At 49.9% G+C, this 16944-nt stretch overlaps 1 protein-coding gene across 1 annotated transcript; it reads right to left on the bottom strand.

The window, feature by feature from the left end:
• Positions 1–9942: 9942 nt before the first annotated feature.
• Positions 9943–11119, bottom strand: LOC123080700 (probable calcium-binding protein CML35). The gene has a single exon (XM_044503633.1). The coding sequence runs from the start codon at positions 11005–11007 to the stop codon at positions 10420–10422; it is 588 nt and encodes a 195-aa protein (XP_044359568.1). The 5' UTR covers positions 11008–11119; the 3' UTR covers positions 9943–10419.
• Positions 11120–16944: the final 5825 nt, after the last annotated feature.

Genomic DNA, 16944 nt, shown 5'->3' with positions numbered 1-16944 from the left:
CCTCGGATCCCATTTTCTTGGGCTGTTGCTGTTGGTAAAGAAGCACGTCTGCGTCTGCGTCTGCGTCTGCATCTGCATGTGCAATTGTGCATGCGCGGGAAGAAGATTCAGCTAAAGACGGCACGGCGCCACTTGCCGCTGCCTCAACTGCAAAGGGAAAGTGCATGTGCATGTGCATCTCTACTCCTAATAGACGAGTTGGTGAATCGTTTTCGCTGTTTGTTTTCGCTGGTTTTTTTTCGTCTCTTCTCCCACCACCCCCTCCCACCCTGGTCCGCGGTTTATTTTCGCTGATTTTTTTCGTCTCTCCTCCCACCACCCCCGCCCACTCTGGTTCATCGGTTTATTTTTCTCTTAATTTCAACCAGAACTTTCCTAACGTATAACAAATCACGGATCTAACTTCCTTAAATTATACAAATCAATCGATTCCTTTTATTGGTTCAATTTGTCTTAAGAAACAAATAACAGATTTTCAGGAAACAAATAATACATTTTAATCTAACTTCCTTAAATTATGCAAATCAATCGATTCCTTTTATTGGTTCAATTTGTCTTAGTAAACAAATAACATATTTTCGGGAAACAAATAATACATTTTAATCTAACTTTCCTAACTTATCTAAATCAACCGATTTCTCTTATTAGTGAAATTTGTTTTAGGAAACAAATAACAGACACGTCACAACTTTCCTCCCAATAAATAGTTTCTTAACATTTGCAAACTTTTCTAATCAGACACGTCACAAACGGGCAGGTACTGATATCACGTTACCAAACAATAAAACCCCATTTACATAGAAATCAGTTCAAAAATCCTAACTTTCCTAAATTTTTACCTTTGCTTGATAACAACCAATATTTTCTATGTTTTCCACCTATTGAAGGAAATCACCCCTCCATCGATATTACCATTTTTTTTGAACTGAGATCTCCGGGTTATGATTTTTTTTGCGATTCTTTCCAATTGTGACATCTCCTTCCACTCCGGCTCCTTCTCGCATAAACACCTCCACCACAATCAGGTGACACCGCCCCAGACCTCCTGCCTCTCCACACATTCTCCGCCACCTCCTTCTCGTACTCCATTAACAATCCCTCTGCCACATTTGTCCACGGCGGTGTCGAGGGCATGGCGCAGCAGCGTGTTGGAAATATGCCCTAGAGGCAATAATAAATGGTTATTATTATATTTCCTTGTTCATGATAATTGTCTATTGTTCATGCTATAATTGTGTTATCCGGAAATCGTAATACATGTGTGAATACATAGACCACAACGTGTCCCTAGTAAGCCTCTAGTTGACTAGCTCGTTGATCAACAGATAGTCATGGTTTCCTGACTATGGACATTGGATGTCATTGATAACGGGATCACATCATTAGGAGAATGATGTGATGGACAAGACCCAATCCTAAGCATAGCACAAAAGATCGTGTAGTTCGTTTGCTAGAGCTTTTCCAATGTCAAGTATCATTTCCTTAGACCATGAGATCGTGCAACTCCCGGATACCGTAGGAGTGCTTTGGGTGTACCAAACGTCACAACGTAACTGGGTGACTATAAAGGTACACTACGGGTATCTCCGAAAGTGTCTGTTGAGTTGGCACGGATCGAGACTGGGATTTGTCACTCCGTATGACGGAGAGGTATCTCTGGGCCCACTCGGTAATGCATCATCATAATGAGCTCAATGTGACTAAGGAGTTAGCCACGGGATCATGCATTACGGTACGAGTAAAGTGACTTGCCGGTAACGAGATTGAACAAGGTATTGGGATACCGACGATCGAATCTCGGGCAAGTAACGTACCGATTGACAAAGGGAATTGTATACGGGATTGATTGAATCCTCGACATCGTGGTTCATCCGATGAGATCATCGTGGAACATGTGGGAGCCAACATGGGTATCCAGATCCCGCTGTTGGTTATTGACCGGAGAGGCGTCTCGGTCATGTATGCATGTCTCCCGAACCCGTAGGGTCTACACACTTAAGGTTCGGTGACGCTAGGGTTGTAGAGATATTAGTATGCGGAAACCCGAAAGTTGTTCGGAGTCCCGGATGAGATCCCGGACGTCACAAGGAGTTCCAGAATGGTCCAGAGGTGAAGAATTATATATAGGAAGTCCAGTTTCGGCTACCGGGAAAGTTTCGAGGGTTATCGGTATTGGACCGGGACCACCGGAAGGGTCCCGGGGGTCCACCGGGTGGGGCCACCTATCCCGGAGGGCCCCATGAAGGAAATATGCCCTAGAGGCAATAATAAAGTTATTATTTATTTCCTTATATCATGATAAATGTTTATTATTCATGCCAGAATTGTATTAACCGGAAACATAATACATGTGTGAATACATAGACAAACAGAGTGTCACTAGTATGCCTCTACTTGACTAGCTCGTTAATCAAAGATGGTTATGTTTCCTAGCCATAGACATAAGTTGTCATTTGATTAACGAGATCACCTCATTAGGAGAATGACGTGATTGACTTGACCCATTCAGTTAGCTTAGCACCCGATCGTTTAGTATGTTGCTATTGCTTTCTTCATGACTTATACATGTTCCTCTAACTATGAGATTATGCAACTCCCGTTTACCGGAGGAACACTTTGTGTGCTACCAAACGTCACAACGTAAATGGGTGATTATAAAGGTGCTCTATAGGTGTCTCCAAAGGTACTTGTTGGGTTGGCGTATTTCGAGATTAGGATTTGTCACTCCGATTGTCGGAGAGGTATCTCTGGGCCCACTCGGTAATGCACATCACTATAAGCCTTGCAAGCATTGCGACTAATAAGTTAGTTGCGGGATGATGTGTTACGGAACGAGTAAAGAGACTTGCCGGTAACGAGATTGAACTAGGTATCGAGATACCGACGATCGAATCTCGGGCAAGTAACATACTGATGACAAAGGGAACAACGTATGTTGTTATGCGGTCTGACCGATAAAGATCTTCGTAGAATATGTGGGAGCCAATATGGGCATCCAGGTCCCGCTATTGGTTATTGACCGGAGACGTGTCTCGGTCATGTCTACATAGTTCTCGAACCCGTAGGGTCCGCACGCTTAAAGTTACGATGACAGTTTTATTATGACTTTATGTATGTTGATGTACCGAAGGAGTTCGGAGTCCCGGATTAGATCGGGGACATGACGAGGAGTCTCGAAATGGTCGAGACGTAAAGATCGATATATTGGACGACTATATTCGGACTTCGGAAAGGTTCCGAGTGATTCAGGTATTTTTCGGAGTACTGGAGAGTTACGGGAATACGTATTGCGCCTTATTGGGCCATACGGGAAAGAAGAAAAAGGGCCTCAAGGGTGGCCGCACCCCTCCCCTTGGTCTGGTCCGAATTGGACTAGGGAAGGGGGGCGCCCCCTTCCTTCCTTCTCTTTTTCCCTTCCTCTTTTCCTATTCCATATGGGAGGTGGAATCCTACTAGGACTAGGGAGTCCTAGTAGGACTCCACACTTGGTGCGCCCCCTCCTAGGGCCGGCCTCCTCCTCCCTTGCTCCTTTATATACGGGGGCAGGGGGCCACCCCAGAGACACAACAATTGATCCTTGAGATCTCTTAGCCGTGTGCGGTGCCCCCTCCACCATATTACACCTCGATAACACCGTTGCGGAGCTTAGGCGAAGCCCTGCGTCGGTGGAACATCATCATCGTCACCACGCCGTCGTGCTGACGAAACGCTCCCTCAACACTCGGCTGGATCGGAGTTCGAGGGACGTCATCGAGCTGAACGTGTGTAGAACTCGGAGGTGCCGTGCGTTCGGTACTTGATCGGTCGGATCGTGAAGACGTACGACTACATCAACCGCGTTGTGATAACGCTTCCGCTGTCGGTCTACGAGGGTACGTGGACAACACTCTCCCCTCTCGTTGCTATGCATCACCATGATCTTGCATGTGCGTAGGAAATATTTTGAAATTACTACGTTCCCCAACACCCCATGGGCTGAAGTGGGAGGGGAACCAGCCCCTAGTGGGCTGGTGCGCCCCCCATGGGCCTCCCCCTGCGCCTAGGGTTGGGAACCCTGGGGGTGGGGGCGCCCCACCTAACTTGGGGGGGAGGTTACCCCCCCCCCTTGGCCGCCCCCCCCCATAGATGGGATCCCAGGGCCGGCGCCCCCCCAGGGGGCCTATATAACGGGGGGGAGGGAGGGCTGCTGTACCCTAGCCCCTGGCGCCTCCCTCTCCCTCCTGTGACACCTCTCTCTCCCGCTTGCGCTTGGCGAAGCCCTGCCGGGATCCCCGCTACTTCCACCACCACGCCGTCGTGCTGCTGGATCTCCATCAACCTCTCCTTCCCCCTTGCTGGATCAATAAGGAGGAGACGTCGCTGCTCCGTACGTGTGTTGAACGCGGAGGTGCCGTCCGTTCGGCACTCGGTCATCGGTGATTTGGATCACGACGAGTACGACTCCATCAACCCCGTTCACTTGAACGCTTCCGCTCGCGATCTACAAGGGTATGTAGATGCACTCCTTTTCCTCGTTGCTAGTAAACTCCATAGATGGATCTTGGTGATGCGTAGAAAATTTTAAAATTCTACAACGATCCCCAACACGGCGTACCAGCGGTAGAGCAGCGCATAGCAGCAGGAAGCAAAACGCAGCAGGCAAGGCGAGCGGCCGACGGTGGAGGGCAGAGATGCGGCCGGCGTGGCTGAGGGGGCGGCCGGCAGAAGATGGCCACGACTGGAGGCGGCGCGAGGCAGGGGCGCGACAGCGGGGCGAGCGAAGGGATAGGCGATAGCAGACGGGGCGAGCGCAGCCAGCGAGATTGTGGCGCGCGGCCAGGGTTTGTGTCAGCGGGGCACAGTGGTGCGGTGGCTGCGGCGAGCGCGACGGCAGCGGCGGGCGCGACCGACGCGGTGTAGCACGGGCGTGGGCATGGAGAGGGAGTGGCCCCGCGAGCGCGGAAGAAGAGCGGCGGGCTCGGGCATGGGCGTGCATAGGAGCGGGCATGTGCCGCGGGGTCAATCCGAGGAGCTCGGTGGCTACTCCTGCAATGGCCATGGCGGACGGCGGTTCTCGGCCACGGCGAAATACCTAACGAGAGCAAACGAGAGGGGAAACAGGGGAAAGGCAAGAGGAGATCATGGCGGTGTCAATGGCGCCCTAGGGGAACACATGGGAGCTCGGGGCGGCGCGGATCGAATGGCAATGTCGCGGTGGCCCAAGGTTGAGGAAGACGGCAGCGACGTCGATGCAGGGGTGCTGGACTTGATCTCGTTGGTGCAGACGAAGTAGCGAAGGCGTTCGGAGCTCCTCGACAAGCTCCTAGCCTGCAGGGAGGACAGTGGCCATGTGGACGGGGTCGGTCATGGTGGCCGTGGCGTCTGACTTCGTCTAGATCGACGGGATCGAGCGAGCGAGGAGGAGAAGTGGATTTGGGAGGGGGCGTCGAGGAGGAGTGAGGCCATGTGGGCAGGGAAGGAAGGGCGTCACCCTTATCCATTCCCCTCCGATGCCAGCGAGGTGGTCTGGCGGGAGCCCGGCTCTGTAGTGACACGGCTCGGGGAACAGGAGAAGACGACCGCGCGGGGACTGGACCGCTGAGCTGGTTCGGTGGCAAGGCCCGGGGGCAGGGTGAATCCCCTTTTACATCGTCCTTTTGGTTTTTTAATGTATTCTAATCTGTTTCTCCTTTTTAACACCGTTTTTTATTTATTATTATCAACTAAATGATCCCTACTCCTAATGTCTCAGTTGGTAGTCTCCGTCCCGGGTTTATTTTCGTCCCACCTCCCGAGTGAGGGAGAGGGGGAGAGAGAGTGAGGAAGAGGGAGGGAGAGGGTGTGTGTGAGAATTTGATGGTAAAAAAGGTCGTCAATGTCACTTAATATGTATGAGAATATTAAATGTAATATTAACATAATTGATATTGAAGTTTTAAAGTTAATGTGGTCCCGTTGCAACGCACGGGCGTTCTTCTATTGTACGTAGGGGAGCGAGACAAACTTGACTACGTGCGACCTACTTTCACCGATGTGGCAATGCAACGCAATAATATGGAGTAGTTTCTTTGCTTGAGCTTTGTGGGAGGGAAGGTCGAACCCACGGATCGGACGCGGAAAAGTCGAGGAGAAAAGGCAGCACGCAGCAGACGTACTGTATAGCTTTGCTGCTGCCTTGTGATTGTGAAGCTTTGCGGCAGCACCCAATGGGACCATTCGTTGGGGTTTGGGGCGCGGCGTTGCACTGGATGGGATGGATCACATGCGAGTGCGACGCGAGCGAGAGAGCGAGGCGCTGCACTTGACTTGTCTCCATGGAAACCGGCCAGAAAGATGAGTAGTTAACTACACGAACACGATCGAGGGGGAGCCGAGCCGAGCCGAGCCGAATGGAATATGCAAGCTCGCTGGGGAAGTTGCTGCAGGGCAAAGATGCCGACGCGTCTGCTGCGGGCTGATCGATGCACCTAGCAGAATAGTATTACTGCTGTTCTACAGTGACAGAGGTACAGATATTCCATCTTTTCCGGTCAAGGACCGCGTCAGAGAGCGCGGAGCGCCCTTATTTGACCTCTTGTTTTCTACTCTAGTAGGAGTAATAGCGTGTGCTTGGAATGGATTAGTGGAGGACGGGGGCGTCGACCCGTTGGCTGGGCAGCTAAGGTTGCCGCCAGCCCACCCGAGTTCAAGTCCCGGTTTGAACGTGTGGTGCTCGCCGAGTTTCTTTTATAAAAAAATGCTGACTTGGGTTGGTCTCAATTTTTTTGAATGATTAGTGACAGTGATTTTGCTGGCAGCTCACCGGAAAGCGGGAACGAAGGCGAACGCAAGGTTGAGAAATTTGGACTGCTAATCTGTTTGCAGGGGTGATTAACTAGCGAGAAAGGTCAGACGTCGGCTGAGAACCTGCATCTGCATGCAAGATACTACAAGCAATTTCCTCCGGTAAAAGTAAAACTCGCAAACAAAAAGTAGTAGTAATTATGTCCTCATCTCTGTAGGGAGGGCCTAGCTAGCACAGTGACGCCTGCTCAAAACAACCGACGCTGCTGCGCCCCCTCGACCCTCGAGTCGCTGCAAGAAACTCCAAGGAAATTTACCGAGGTGTGTGTAGCATCTGCAAGACAAGGACAACATTTGCTTGGCAATTTACCTAGCGCCACATGCATGGAAAAGATCCCGGCTTAGTTAAGCTAGCTAGGGCCCATGGCTACACATGACCACAATAATCAACTCGCCTAGCTGCAACTCCTAGCCACGTTTGCCAGCGCCGTACGATCCATCTACTACTCCTACTAGTTTGAGAGACACTGTGGGTACAAGATGCATCATTGTGTTTCACTTTTCCCGTTTCTCTGGGATTAATGTATGATTAGTAGTAGCTTCAGCCACCAGGCAATAGCTGATGATGATTAACGGGCCGGGGTTCTTCATCAGGTTTTGCGCGCCAAAAGTGCTTCTTCAAGCTTTAAGAAACAGATAGGAAACAGAAAGGCGGCACTGATCACAGGTTTGCAGACGAAAACCAACCAGACTGTTCTGAACAGCAGCAGTAGTGGAATTAGTACGCAGGTTTCTGAAAAGAGAAAAGAAAGACAATACGATGGAGCCGGTGGCAAAACTATCCATTTGTCCTCGCATAAGAAAATGGCAAGTGGAATGGATGAAACAATGGGCTTTTTTTCTTCTTCCGAAAATGACCAAATGTATTGTAAAAAATTACATTGAGAACATGTTTAGCACACAGGTTTCCCAAGGAAAAAAGAAATGCAATACGATGAAGCCGGTGACGAAATTATCCATTTGTCCCCGCATAAGAAAATGGCAAGTGGGTGGGATGGATGAAACAATGGTTTTCTTTTTCGGAAAAGACCAGATGTATAATAAAAGGTTCATGAGAAGCACAAAACACCATAAACATTATAAAAACAACAGCATAAAAATCCAAACCACGGCGAACTCCATCAATCTCATCCTCCATAATCATTTTGTACATAAGCACATAATCTGTCATCGCCTCCCACAGTGTCTGTGGAGACCGTAGTTTAGCACATCAATGGACAATTGTAAAGCGAGTTTGGAGCGCTCCAAATGCCCTCTCAGCTAGCAACTTCTTGTCTATGGGCAAAGTGACATTTTTTGTTACCCTTTGTTCAGACAAAAATCACACACGGAGGATAGATACCATCACAAAGATAGTACCCAATGTTGTACTCATGACCATCGATGATGTAGTTGCACTCAAGAGCGTCGCTCGCACACCATCTTACAAACCATGGAGACCACAATGTTGATGCCATTGTGAGAGCGAGCCAAACCAAAGAAAAAATGTCAAATTCAGAGGTCATGTGATGCAACTGTTTCAAAAATGATGGTGGGCTCATTGTAGTGGCCTTGGTAATGCCTCTGTTGAGCATATGGGGCATTTTTTCCATTTACAATGCATGCAAGCATAGGATCAAATTATACATGGGGAGCCTCTTGCTTCACCAATTGCTATGAACCTTGATGTGTCTGCGGGATTTAATTCTCTCAAGTACTCCGGTCCGAACACCTTCACCATTGTAGTAGCAAATTTGATCATCGGTTTCAGGCATGTGCTTTTGGACATCTAGAAGTACTCGTCCCACAAATCTTTGACTGTGCCATAGAAGAGCATCCTCATTGTTGTCGTGCACTTCTAATACTTGAAGACCCCAATGGTTCCAGTGGCATCCTTCTTTTGGCAAATTGGCCCGAGTATTTCATCTTTTCTTGTCAAGGACCGCATCAGAGAGAGCAGAGCGCTATTTATTGTTTTGCTTTTGTTTTTGAATTTTCTTAGAGAGCGCAGAGCACTCTCTCTTGTTTGACCTCTTATTTTCTATGAACGTGTGCTTGCTTGCTTGGATCAGTGACAGTGACAGTGCTTTTGCTGGCAGTTTCGCATAGCTCCCCAGAAAGCGGGAGCGAAAGGGACAACAAGGTTGAGAAATTTGGATTGCTATAATCTGTTTGTAAGGGTGATTAAGCAAAGATAAAGGTCAGACGTCGGCAGAGACCCTGCATCTGCATGCAATTTCCTCTAGTAAAAACTCTCATTCTGGCATCTTTGTCTTTGTAGGGCCTAGCTAGCACGTACAGTGGCGTTGGTCAAGCCTACCGACGCTGCTGCGCCTCGAGTCGCTGCGGAGAAACTCCAAGCCAGTTTACCGAGGTTGAGCAGTAGTATATCCGCAGGACAACGACAAGGACAACATTTGCTTGGCAATTTACCTAGCGCCACATGCATTGCAAAGATCCCGACTTTAATTATAGTTTTTCTTTTTTTGGCGAAAAGACTTTAAGTACAGTTAGCTAGGGTCCATGAACCTTTCCACGCTCCATCGCCTTTCGCCCCATCTCAGCAGACAGTAAGGAGAGGAGACAGTGTGAGTAGTGAGTAGTAGTACAAGAAGATGGATCATTGTGTTTCCCTTTCTCCTTGTCTGGGATCAATGTATGATTAGTAGCCTCAACCACCAGGCGACAGCTGATGATGGTGGATTCGTGGTGAGCAGGCCGGGGGTTCATCAGGTTTCGCGCGCCAAAAGTGGTTCGTGAAGCTTAAAAAATAGGAAGAGCAAACAAAAAGGCAGCACTGGCACGTACGCTTGGCGGCAATGAATTTTCAGGGAAATATCAAGAGACTGTTTACTACACAGACTTGTGAATGAGAGAGATAAAAATGGAAATATGAAGAAGCCGGCGGCAAAATCATCCATTTGTCCTCACATGATAAAACGAGAGAAAAAAAATGTCAAGTGGAAGGGACATGAAACAATGGGCTGCCGCCACCTGATCAACGGGTGCAAGCTTATCTTGGAACTTGATGAAGCAGAGCAACTCAGATCGAAATAAAATAAGCAAAACCATGTGCAACATCTCAAAGATCCAGTAAAGTAAGGAGCGTTAATGTACGCAAGCGTTAGGAGACTGACTGCATGTGTGAATCAATATCATTAGTTCATTACCATAACTCGAACTCGACAGTTTTTTTTTTTTTTTGGGTTCTTGGCTTACATAATTCATCTGCAATTACACTGAGAAGACTTGTCGGAATTTCCATGAGAATGAAGCATTGGCAAGTGAAGGCCCTGGCAGCGTAGCATCGCGTGCACCGCCCTCCCCATTTGTGCAACTCCATTAACTGGTGCGATGCGATGTGCTTCCCCGAAATAGCCAGTGATGATGGTGGAATCCAAACATAAACGGGAACCTGTCTAAAAATAAGCGAGAATAAATCAGCCACCGTTATAGTATCTGGAGCTCTGTTGACAGCTGTTGGGTGCCGGGTTTCCTTTCCTAGGATAATATCGCTCGCGCATCTAATCTAATCTAATCTAATCGGCGGGGGCGAGCAGAACAGAGCGGGAACAGAGGAGGAGGAGCCTGGCGTAGCGGATCCATCGACGGGCTAGTTCAGAGGAATCTCGGGCCGGCCGAGGTGGTGGCCGCCGCCGCCGTGGTGGACACCATCATCATGCGCGCGAAGTCCTGGAAGCCGACGAAGCCGTCGCCGTCGGCGTCGACGCCGCCGATCATGCGGCGGCAGTCGTCGAGGCTGCACCCGTCCGCCTCGCCGCCGAGGATGGCGAGCAGCACGCCGCGGAGCTCCTCGGCGGTGATGCGGCCGTCGCCGTCGGCGTCGAACACGTTGAACGCCTCCATCAGCTCGTCCTCGGGGCCGGCCTCCCCGGCGGCGGCGATGGCCGCCACGGCGTCGAGCTCGTCGTCGGAGGGCTCCTCGTGGCCCAGCCGCCGGAGCACGGCCTCCAGCTCCCGCCGCGAGATCTCCGCGGGCAGCACCGACCGCGGCGTCGACGCCCGCGGCAGCGCGTCCTCGGAGGAGGACGAGGTGGTGGAGGAGGAGGACGCCGACGCGAACGACGGCGCCTCGCTCCGGGAGATGCCGCGCTTGCCGCCGTCCTGCTGCTGCTGCTGCTTCTTGCCCCGCTTGGGCGACGGGATGGAGAGCTTCCGGGCCAGCGACTGCATGGAGAGCTTCATCTTCGAGCAGAGAAACAATGGAGAGGAGAGGAGCTGCTCAAAGGAGATGAATGCGGATGGAAAGATGGATTGATGGGGATGTGTGAGGTGGGTGGAGACGGAGGAGGGAGGCGGCGATAAATAGGCGAGGAAGGAGGACGGGGAGCGGGGAGGGGAGTGAGCTTCGCGGAAGCTTCCTCCTTTTTCAGTCGTCGAGCTCGCGTCCGGTACGCTTGGTTGGTTGCTTCTGCATGGGTATTTTAGCCCAGCCTTTTCTTTTCCTGGGGTTGGGGTGTGCTGCGCTGCGGATTTTTCTTGGCTTGCGACGGATGGAGGGGGCCGTCTCAGGCCGGAGGGGGGGCCTCCGGGATTTGCTGCGGCGGCAGGCTGGAGCTGGCTCCTTGTGCCTTCTCTTCTCTGTTCTGGGGTGCCTATCCAGCCGTCCAATTTGGATGGAAATGGAAATTACTTTCTTCAAGATGTGCAAAGAGCCTCATAATCTGAAATAATAAAATTTACATCCAGATCCGTGTACCACCTAACAACGATTACAAGCACGGAAGCGAGTCGAAGGCGCACCGCTGTCATCGCCGGAGCCGGACAAAACTTGTTGTAGTAGACAATCGGAGAGTCGTCGTCGTGCTAAGGCTCATAAGACCAGCGCAATGCATAAAATACAGAGTAAAGTAGACTGATTTTGTTTGCTTATAATGGAACCAGCTCCAAAACAGAATCGAAACAATTAAAACACATGTCTATGTTACCAATAACTTAAAAATGTCGGAGCACACCTCGACATATTGGGCTGCCTCTGCCCCGGAACATGGTGGCGCCAATGTGAAACGCACCAGCCGATTTTGTGGGGCCTATATGGCAATGTTTGGTTGTCTGCATACTCCTCGACCATGCCTTGAGAATGTGATTTTGGCCTGTTTTAGCTACCTGCTCCGGAGACTGGCTCAAAGCAATCCAGAGTTTTGTCTCTGGAGGAACGACCGAATCGACAGTTTCCAGTGAGCCAGGCCCAAGCTAGGCCTTTTCCAGCGAACCAGGCCTGAGCGAGCACAACGAGGGCACATGCCTGCAACGGCTGCACGCGCGAGGACGATCGAGAGGGAGGCGGTACATTGTTTCCTAAACCAATGCCATAAATCCCCTCACCACACTCACACTCACCTCTCTCCACTGACACACTCTATCATAGATGGTGACGAGCATTGGCGGCGACAAGATTTGGATGACGAGCATCGGCCTCATTCAACGCTTCATCACCCATTCGTCAATGGCAATTTGGGGATCAATGTAGGCATTGATTTATACTTCAATCATTTGATTTAGGGTTCAATTTATTTTTTGATACAGCTAGATTTAGGTATGGTTTAGGGTCTGATTTAGCCTGCGGTTTAGGGTCCGATTTAGGGATTCATATGGCTCAAATTGGGTGTGGACTAAGGTTCGATTTGGGGTCGATTAAGGGTTTAACACGGCTCGATTTGGGTGTCTAAGTCTAGTTAGATTAGGGGGGTAGATTTGGGTGTAGATATAGGGGGTTAGATTTGTGGTTAAGGGTTTGACAGGCCTTGAATTGGGCATGAAAACTCCTGATCTTGTTGTGCGGTTTACTAATGGCAAGATCAAGATTTTGCTTCTGCGGTAGCACGGTAGTTTCAATGTTTTCCATGTCCATGGTACTTGGCTATATATGTTAGTGTGTTGATCTTCATGATCAGGCCATGCTACATGTACATCCATTGATCTTGTTTAGTTCATCACTCTAGTGCTCTATCGGGAAGCTTGTGCTAGGAATGCTGCTAAGGGTAATTGGTCGAAGGGCAAGGAGGTGGCAGAGGGCAGCGCATCGAAGAGGTGTCAGTTCAGGGCGATGAATTTTGGCCATTTCCACCAGCTCCCTGTAATTTGAGAATCCACAGAGTACCTGTTCACTCGCTCCTCGGTATTTAACTGAAACTCCGCCTGCTCCGGGAGCGGCATAGTGGAGCGCAGGGACTTATTTTGTGATATGAAAAATGTGGTACACAGTACCACAAGGATATCATGCCACAGAGGATCTTCCTTATAAATTCTGGAATGAAGAGAGCCTGGTCTTCGTAGGAGCATGTTGGCCTGCCTGATCTCCGTATTTTGGTTAGCCAGTTGCATGTTTGTTTATTTTCGCCACGAAAAAGTCTCTGGCTTTATGTTAGCCTGTTCCTGGGCTGGCTGGCTATTCGTTGGGTTTTAGCTGCCGCCGAGATGCTTGATAAAAAATTTCCCCCTATTCTATGACCTCAACCCCGTCAAACAAACAGAGCAAACACCACAGCACAAGACAAAACAATAGTTGTATAGTAAATCAAATATGAGCACTTTGTTCATGTCTTCTTCCCATGGCACACTGTTCTTTGCCCTTGTATTGTATAGTTCCCTTTTTTGTGTAAACACTAAGCAGGTTTTTTACGATGCATGCATCTTCTTTGGCTGCAGAAATGAAGGATACCAAGCATTGCTCAACTGAAAATGACTCTTAACCGCATCGGTTGCACCCTATAATCCTACCGGTTCGTTTGTAGGGTGGTGGTAGGTTTAGGTTATTATGTCTGAAGATCTGTGTGTGTGTGTTTCTTGCTTTGGTTGTTGGCCCAACGAGAAGCCTGTGATTAGGGTGTTTTATACTAGTATGTTGATTCGTTTTTCTTGGGAGAGCAAATTCATCGGCACCTCGATGATTAGGCATGGTCGGATTCGCGGCCACCGCCGACCAGCCTTCGCCGCGAGAACGACGTCGGGTACCAAGTTTGCTACGTTGAGAAAAGAAAGGAAATCGCCAGTCGCCGATCGACGTCGGCGAGCGCACGTTGGGGAAGCAGGAAGCTCAGACCAACGTGCAGGAACAGTGCGCCCTACTGTACGTCGATCGATACGCCACCCCAATAATAATTTTTTGCGTGTTTCTCTGCGTAGCATGCGTGTAGGGAACGCGTACGCCTACGTACGTACGTACGTACGTAATATATGGGCGGGCAAACCCAGATCGGCGGAGCATGTAGTACATATTGGTTCTTGGTGCTCGGTCAGAGCATAAAGAACTTGGCAACTTGTGGCGCCAAGCCGAATGAGTGGCCCAACCAACGGTCAAATCTTTGATTGGAAGCTAATTCTCTTGCAAACCACGTCTTGATCATGATTAGGGTACGGGCCGCTGTTCCTGATTGGCTAGATCGTGGAGTGATTGCGTTGGAAGTAGCTGTCTCAGGTAGGTGGAGCATTAGCACTCATGAGCATGACGTGCTAGTTGGGTCGATCGACAGCGCTCATCATGGCGGAAGGAAGCCGTCTATGATTAGCTCTTCCGGTCCGAATGGGAGACGCCTGTGGTTTGGGCGTAATATTATGCTAGTATAATCCTGAAATGAGCTGTGTTTCTCATCTTCTTCTTCTTCTTTTCTTTTGGGTTTTGCAAGTGCGTGCCGTCTCGAATCTCACTCGCGCGAATCCTGCTACGATCGTTTTCAGATGCTGCTGCGTCATGCATGTACAGCTTTCTTCAGTTCAGTTGAGTTCATTTCTCCTCACGCGACGAAGCTTCCGCGAAGCTTCCCGGCCAGCCATCATCCCGCCTGTCTCCACCGGTCGAGTCGACGTACGGGCGCCGCTCGTGGCCGACTTGCTCACCGCCACCACCGGCACTGCCCACCCAACTGCGCACAGCACGGCACGAAAGCGTATCAAAATATTTTTGAGCCTGACTTTGGAGTCGACACGACACGCACCGGCCGGCCCCCAAACCGCGTTGAAACTCGAGAACAGGCACATCCATACATACACAAGCGCTGTTACCGTACCTGTACTGTGTGCATCCATTAGCTTAGCTTAGATTGCGACGGGTTAACCTACCAATTAAGTTACCAGCGGCCTGGCAATGGGTTAGTATTTGTTTGGCTCGTTCCCACTCCCATGCATGCATCTCTACGTCACGTCTGATAATAAGGAAGAAACAAGCAGGTATTGATTGGTGGAGCGTACGCGCATCGCGCTCGTAATCCACGGCCTATCTGATGTGTTTTCGGTCGATTGATGCGCTGACCGTCGCTGTTGGTCAGTAAAATCAGTCGATCCCTCTCAGCCACTGAAACAAGTTACCACTACAAACTTTGTGCGTGTCGAGCGAGGTTGTAGCGAGCGTACGTGAGCGATCCAAATCGATCTCGACTTGTTTCAGAAGAAACCGAGACGTTTTGTTTCCTCTGAACTCTGTGGGATTGCAGACGGAAGAGCTTCGCTGCTGTCCTTGCCATACTTTAGTTTTGCCCGGCTCGTGTACGAATGCGGTGCATCAATGCAGAAAAATGGACCGGTCGATGCACGCATGCTACTTACAGTTATTATAGCCCTAACAAATGTGCGTGCACTGGACCATGCCATGGCATGGATGCATGTACCGATCATGGACGAAAGACAGCAAAGAACTGCTTGATAAAGAGCGGCCGCAAATTATGCAGCAGCGGTCGTACATACACGGACAAAGACGCGGACACAGGGAGGGAACATGGGTCGCTGCGTAGCCTAGTCAGATAGCCTGAGTGATAATTTGACATGTCACCTACTACCTTCCGCTCGGCCTGTTTTTCACGGCCGCAACCATTGTTAACTAGAGTGCCACAGGTCCGTCACCGCCGGATTTGCCGTAATCTGTTCAGACCAAAGAAGTCGTCGTCTCCGTCCAAGTTTTTGGAAGCTCGTACCACATACCATTACGTGCTCCAATCCAAAGAATCATCCTGGCGTAGCTTGGAAGCCTTATCTGCAGCCAACTTGCGCAACGGCATACGCGTTCTGCCACTGCCACTGCCACCGCCACCGGAATGAATGGATCAGCTCGGAATGTTGATGGTAACCGTGTGCCAGCGCAAACAAGTGTCATAGACATTAGACAGTTTTGTCGTTTGGATCGAGCATGAGAACAAGCAAGCAGGCCTTCACTGTCTGCGTCGATGCGCTTTCAAGTAAGTTTCTTGGGCGGACCCGGTCGTCGTCGAGCGAGCGCCAGACCGGCGGCCGGCCACGTCGTCACGAGACGAGATCGGTCCGGCGGGTCTAGTGGCGGGGCCTGGTCCACGGTTCGCCAGCACGTGTAAATCGCGCTGAAAGGCTCGTCACTGATGCCGACTTGGCAAAATCAGCAATGCTTTCAGGCACCGTGTCCATGGCATGGGCTTGTAACATGTGCGTGCTGTAGCCGGCTGGCGACCCGCACGCGCTAGCTGCTTGCCGGCCGATGCACGGCGGCAGAGCCGACGACTTCCTCCGCTCTATATATGTGCAGTCGTCGCCTTCGGCGTCAACCGGCGGCGGCGCCCTCCCGGCTTCTTGGAACTGCGTTTGCGTCCACTACAACACTGGAAGCTGATTTCATTTTACTAGTTCAAAATCCCAACTCTTTGTGTGCACAGGTCCTAGCTACAAAATACTTCCCGGATGGCAACATCTTCAAAGCAAAACATGGAGGAGTGTTCTGAAAGTAGTAAAATTACCAAAGGATGGAATGATTTGGCGTGTAGGAAACGGTGAAAAGATTAATATATGGGTGGATCCCTGGATTTCATCAAACAGTTTGCCTAATTCACATATAGATATTTTCTAAGGATGTCACACCTAAGTTCCCACAAATATATAATGCATCAACAAGAAAAAAAAAACTAGGACAAAAAAATATACCACAAACAGAGTGGACATCATCAGCTTAGATGTGACATAACTATGTCACATCTAGATGTGTCCTAGACAGACCCTTCATCAAATATGCCTAGAAAACCGATCACGCCAAGAGGGGGAAATCTGCTCTGTAAAGTGTTAGAACTCATTGATCCTTGCACAGGAGATTGGGGATAATCAAACCTTTTGCAGAGAGGACACATCCAATATTTTAAAAATCCATTTATCAGAGGATATGGAGGATCA

This window comes from Triticum aestivum, chromosome 3D (assembly GCF_018294505.1).
Source record: "Triticum aestivum cultivar Chinese Spring chromosome 3D, IWGSC CS RefSeq v2.1, whole genome shotgun sequence".
NCBI lineage: Eukaryota > Viridiplantae > Streptophyta > Magnoliopsida > Poales > Poaceae > Triticum > Triticum aestivum.
This window is presented reverse-complemented; position numbering and strand designations above follow the sequence as displayed.

Coding starts and splice junctions, on each gene's coding strand:
- LOC123080700 (XM_044503633.1), bottom strand. CDS start 11,007: ATGAAGCTCTCCATGCAGTCGCTGGCCCGGAAGCTCTCCATCCCGTCG.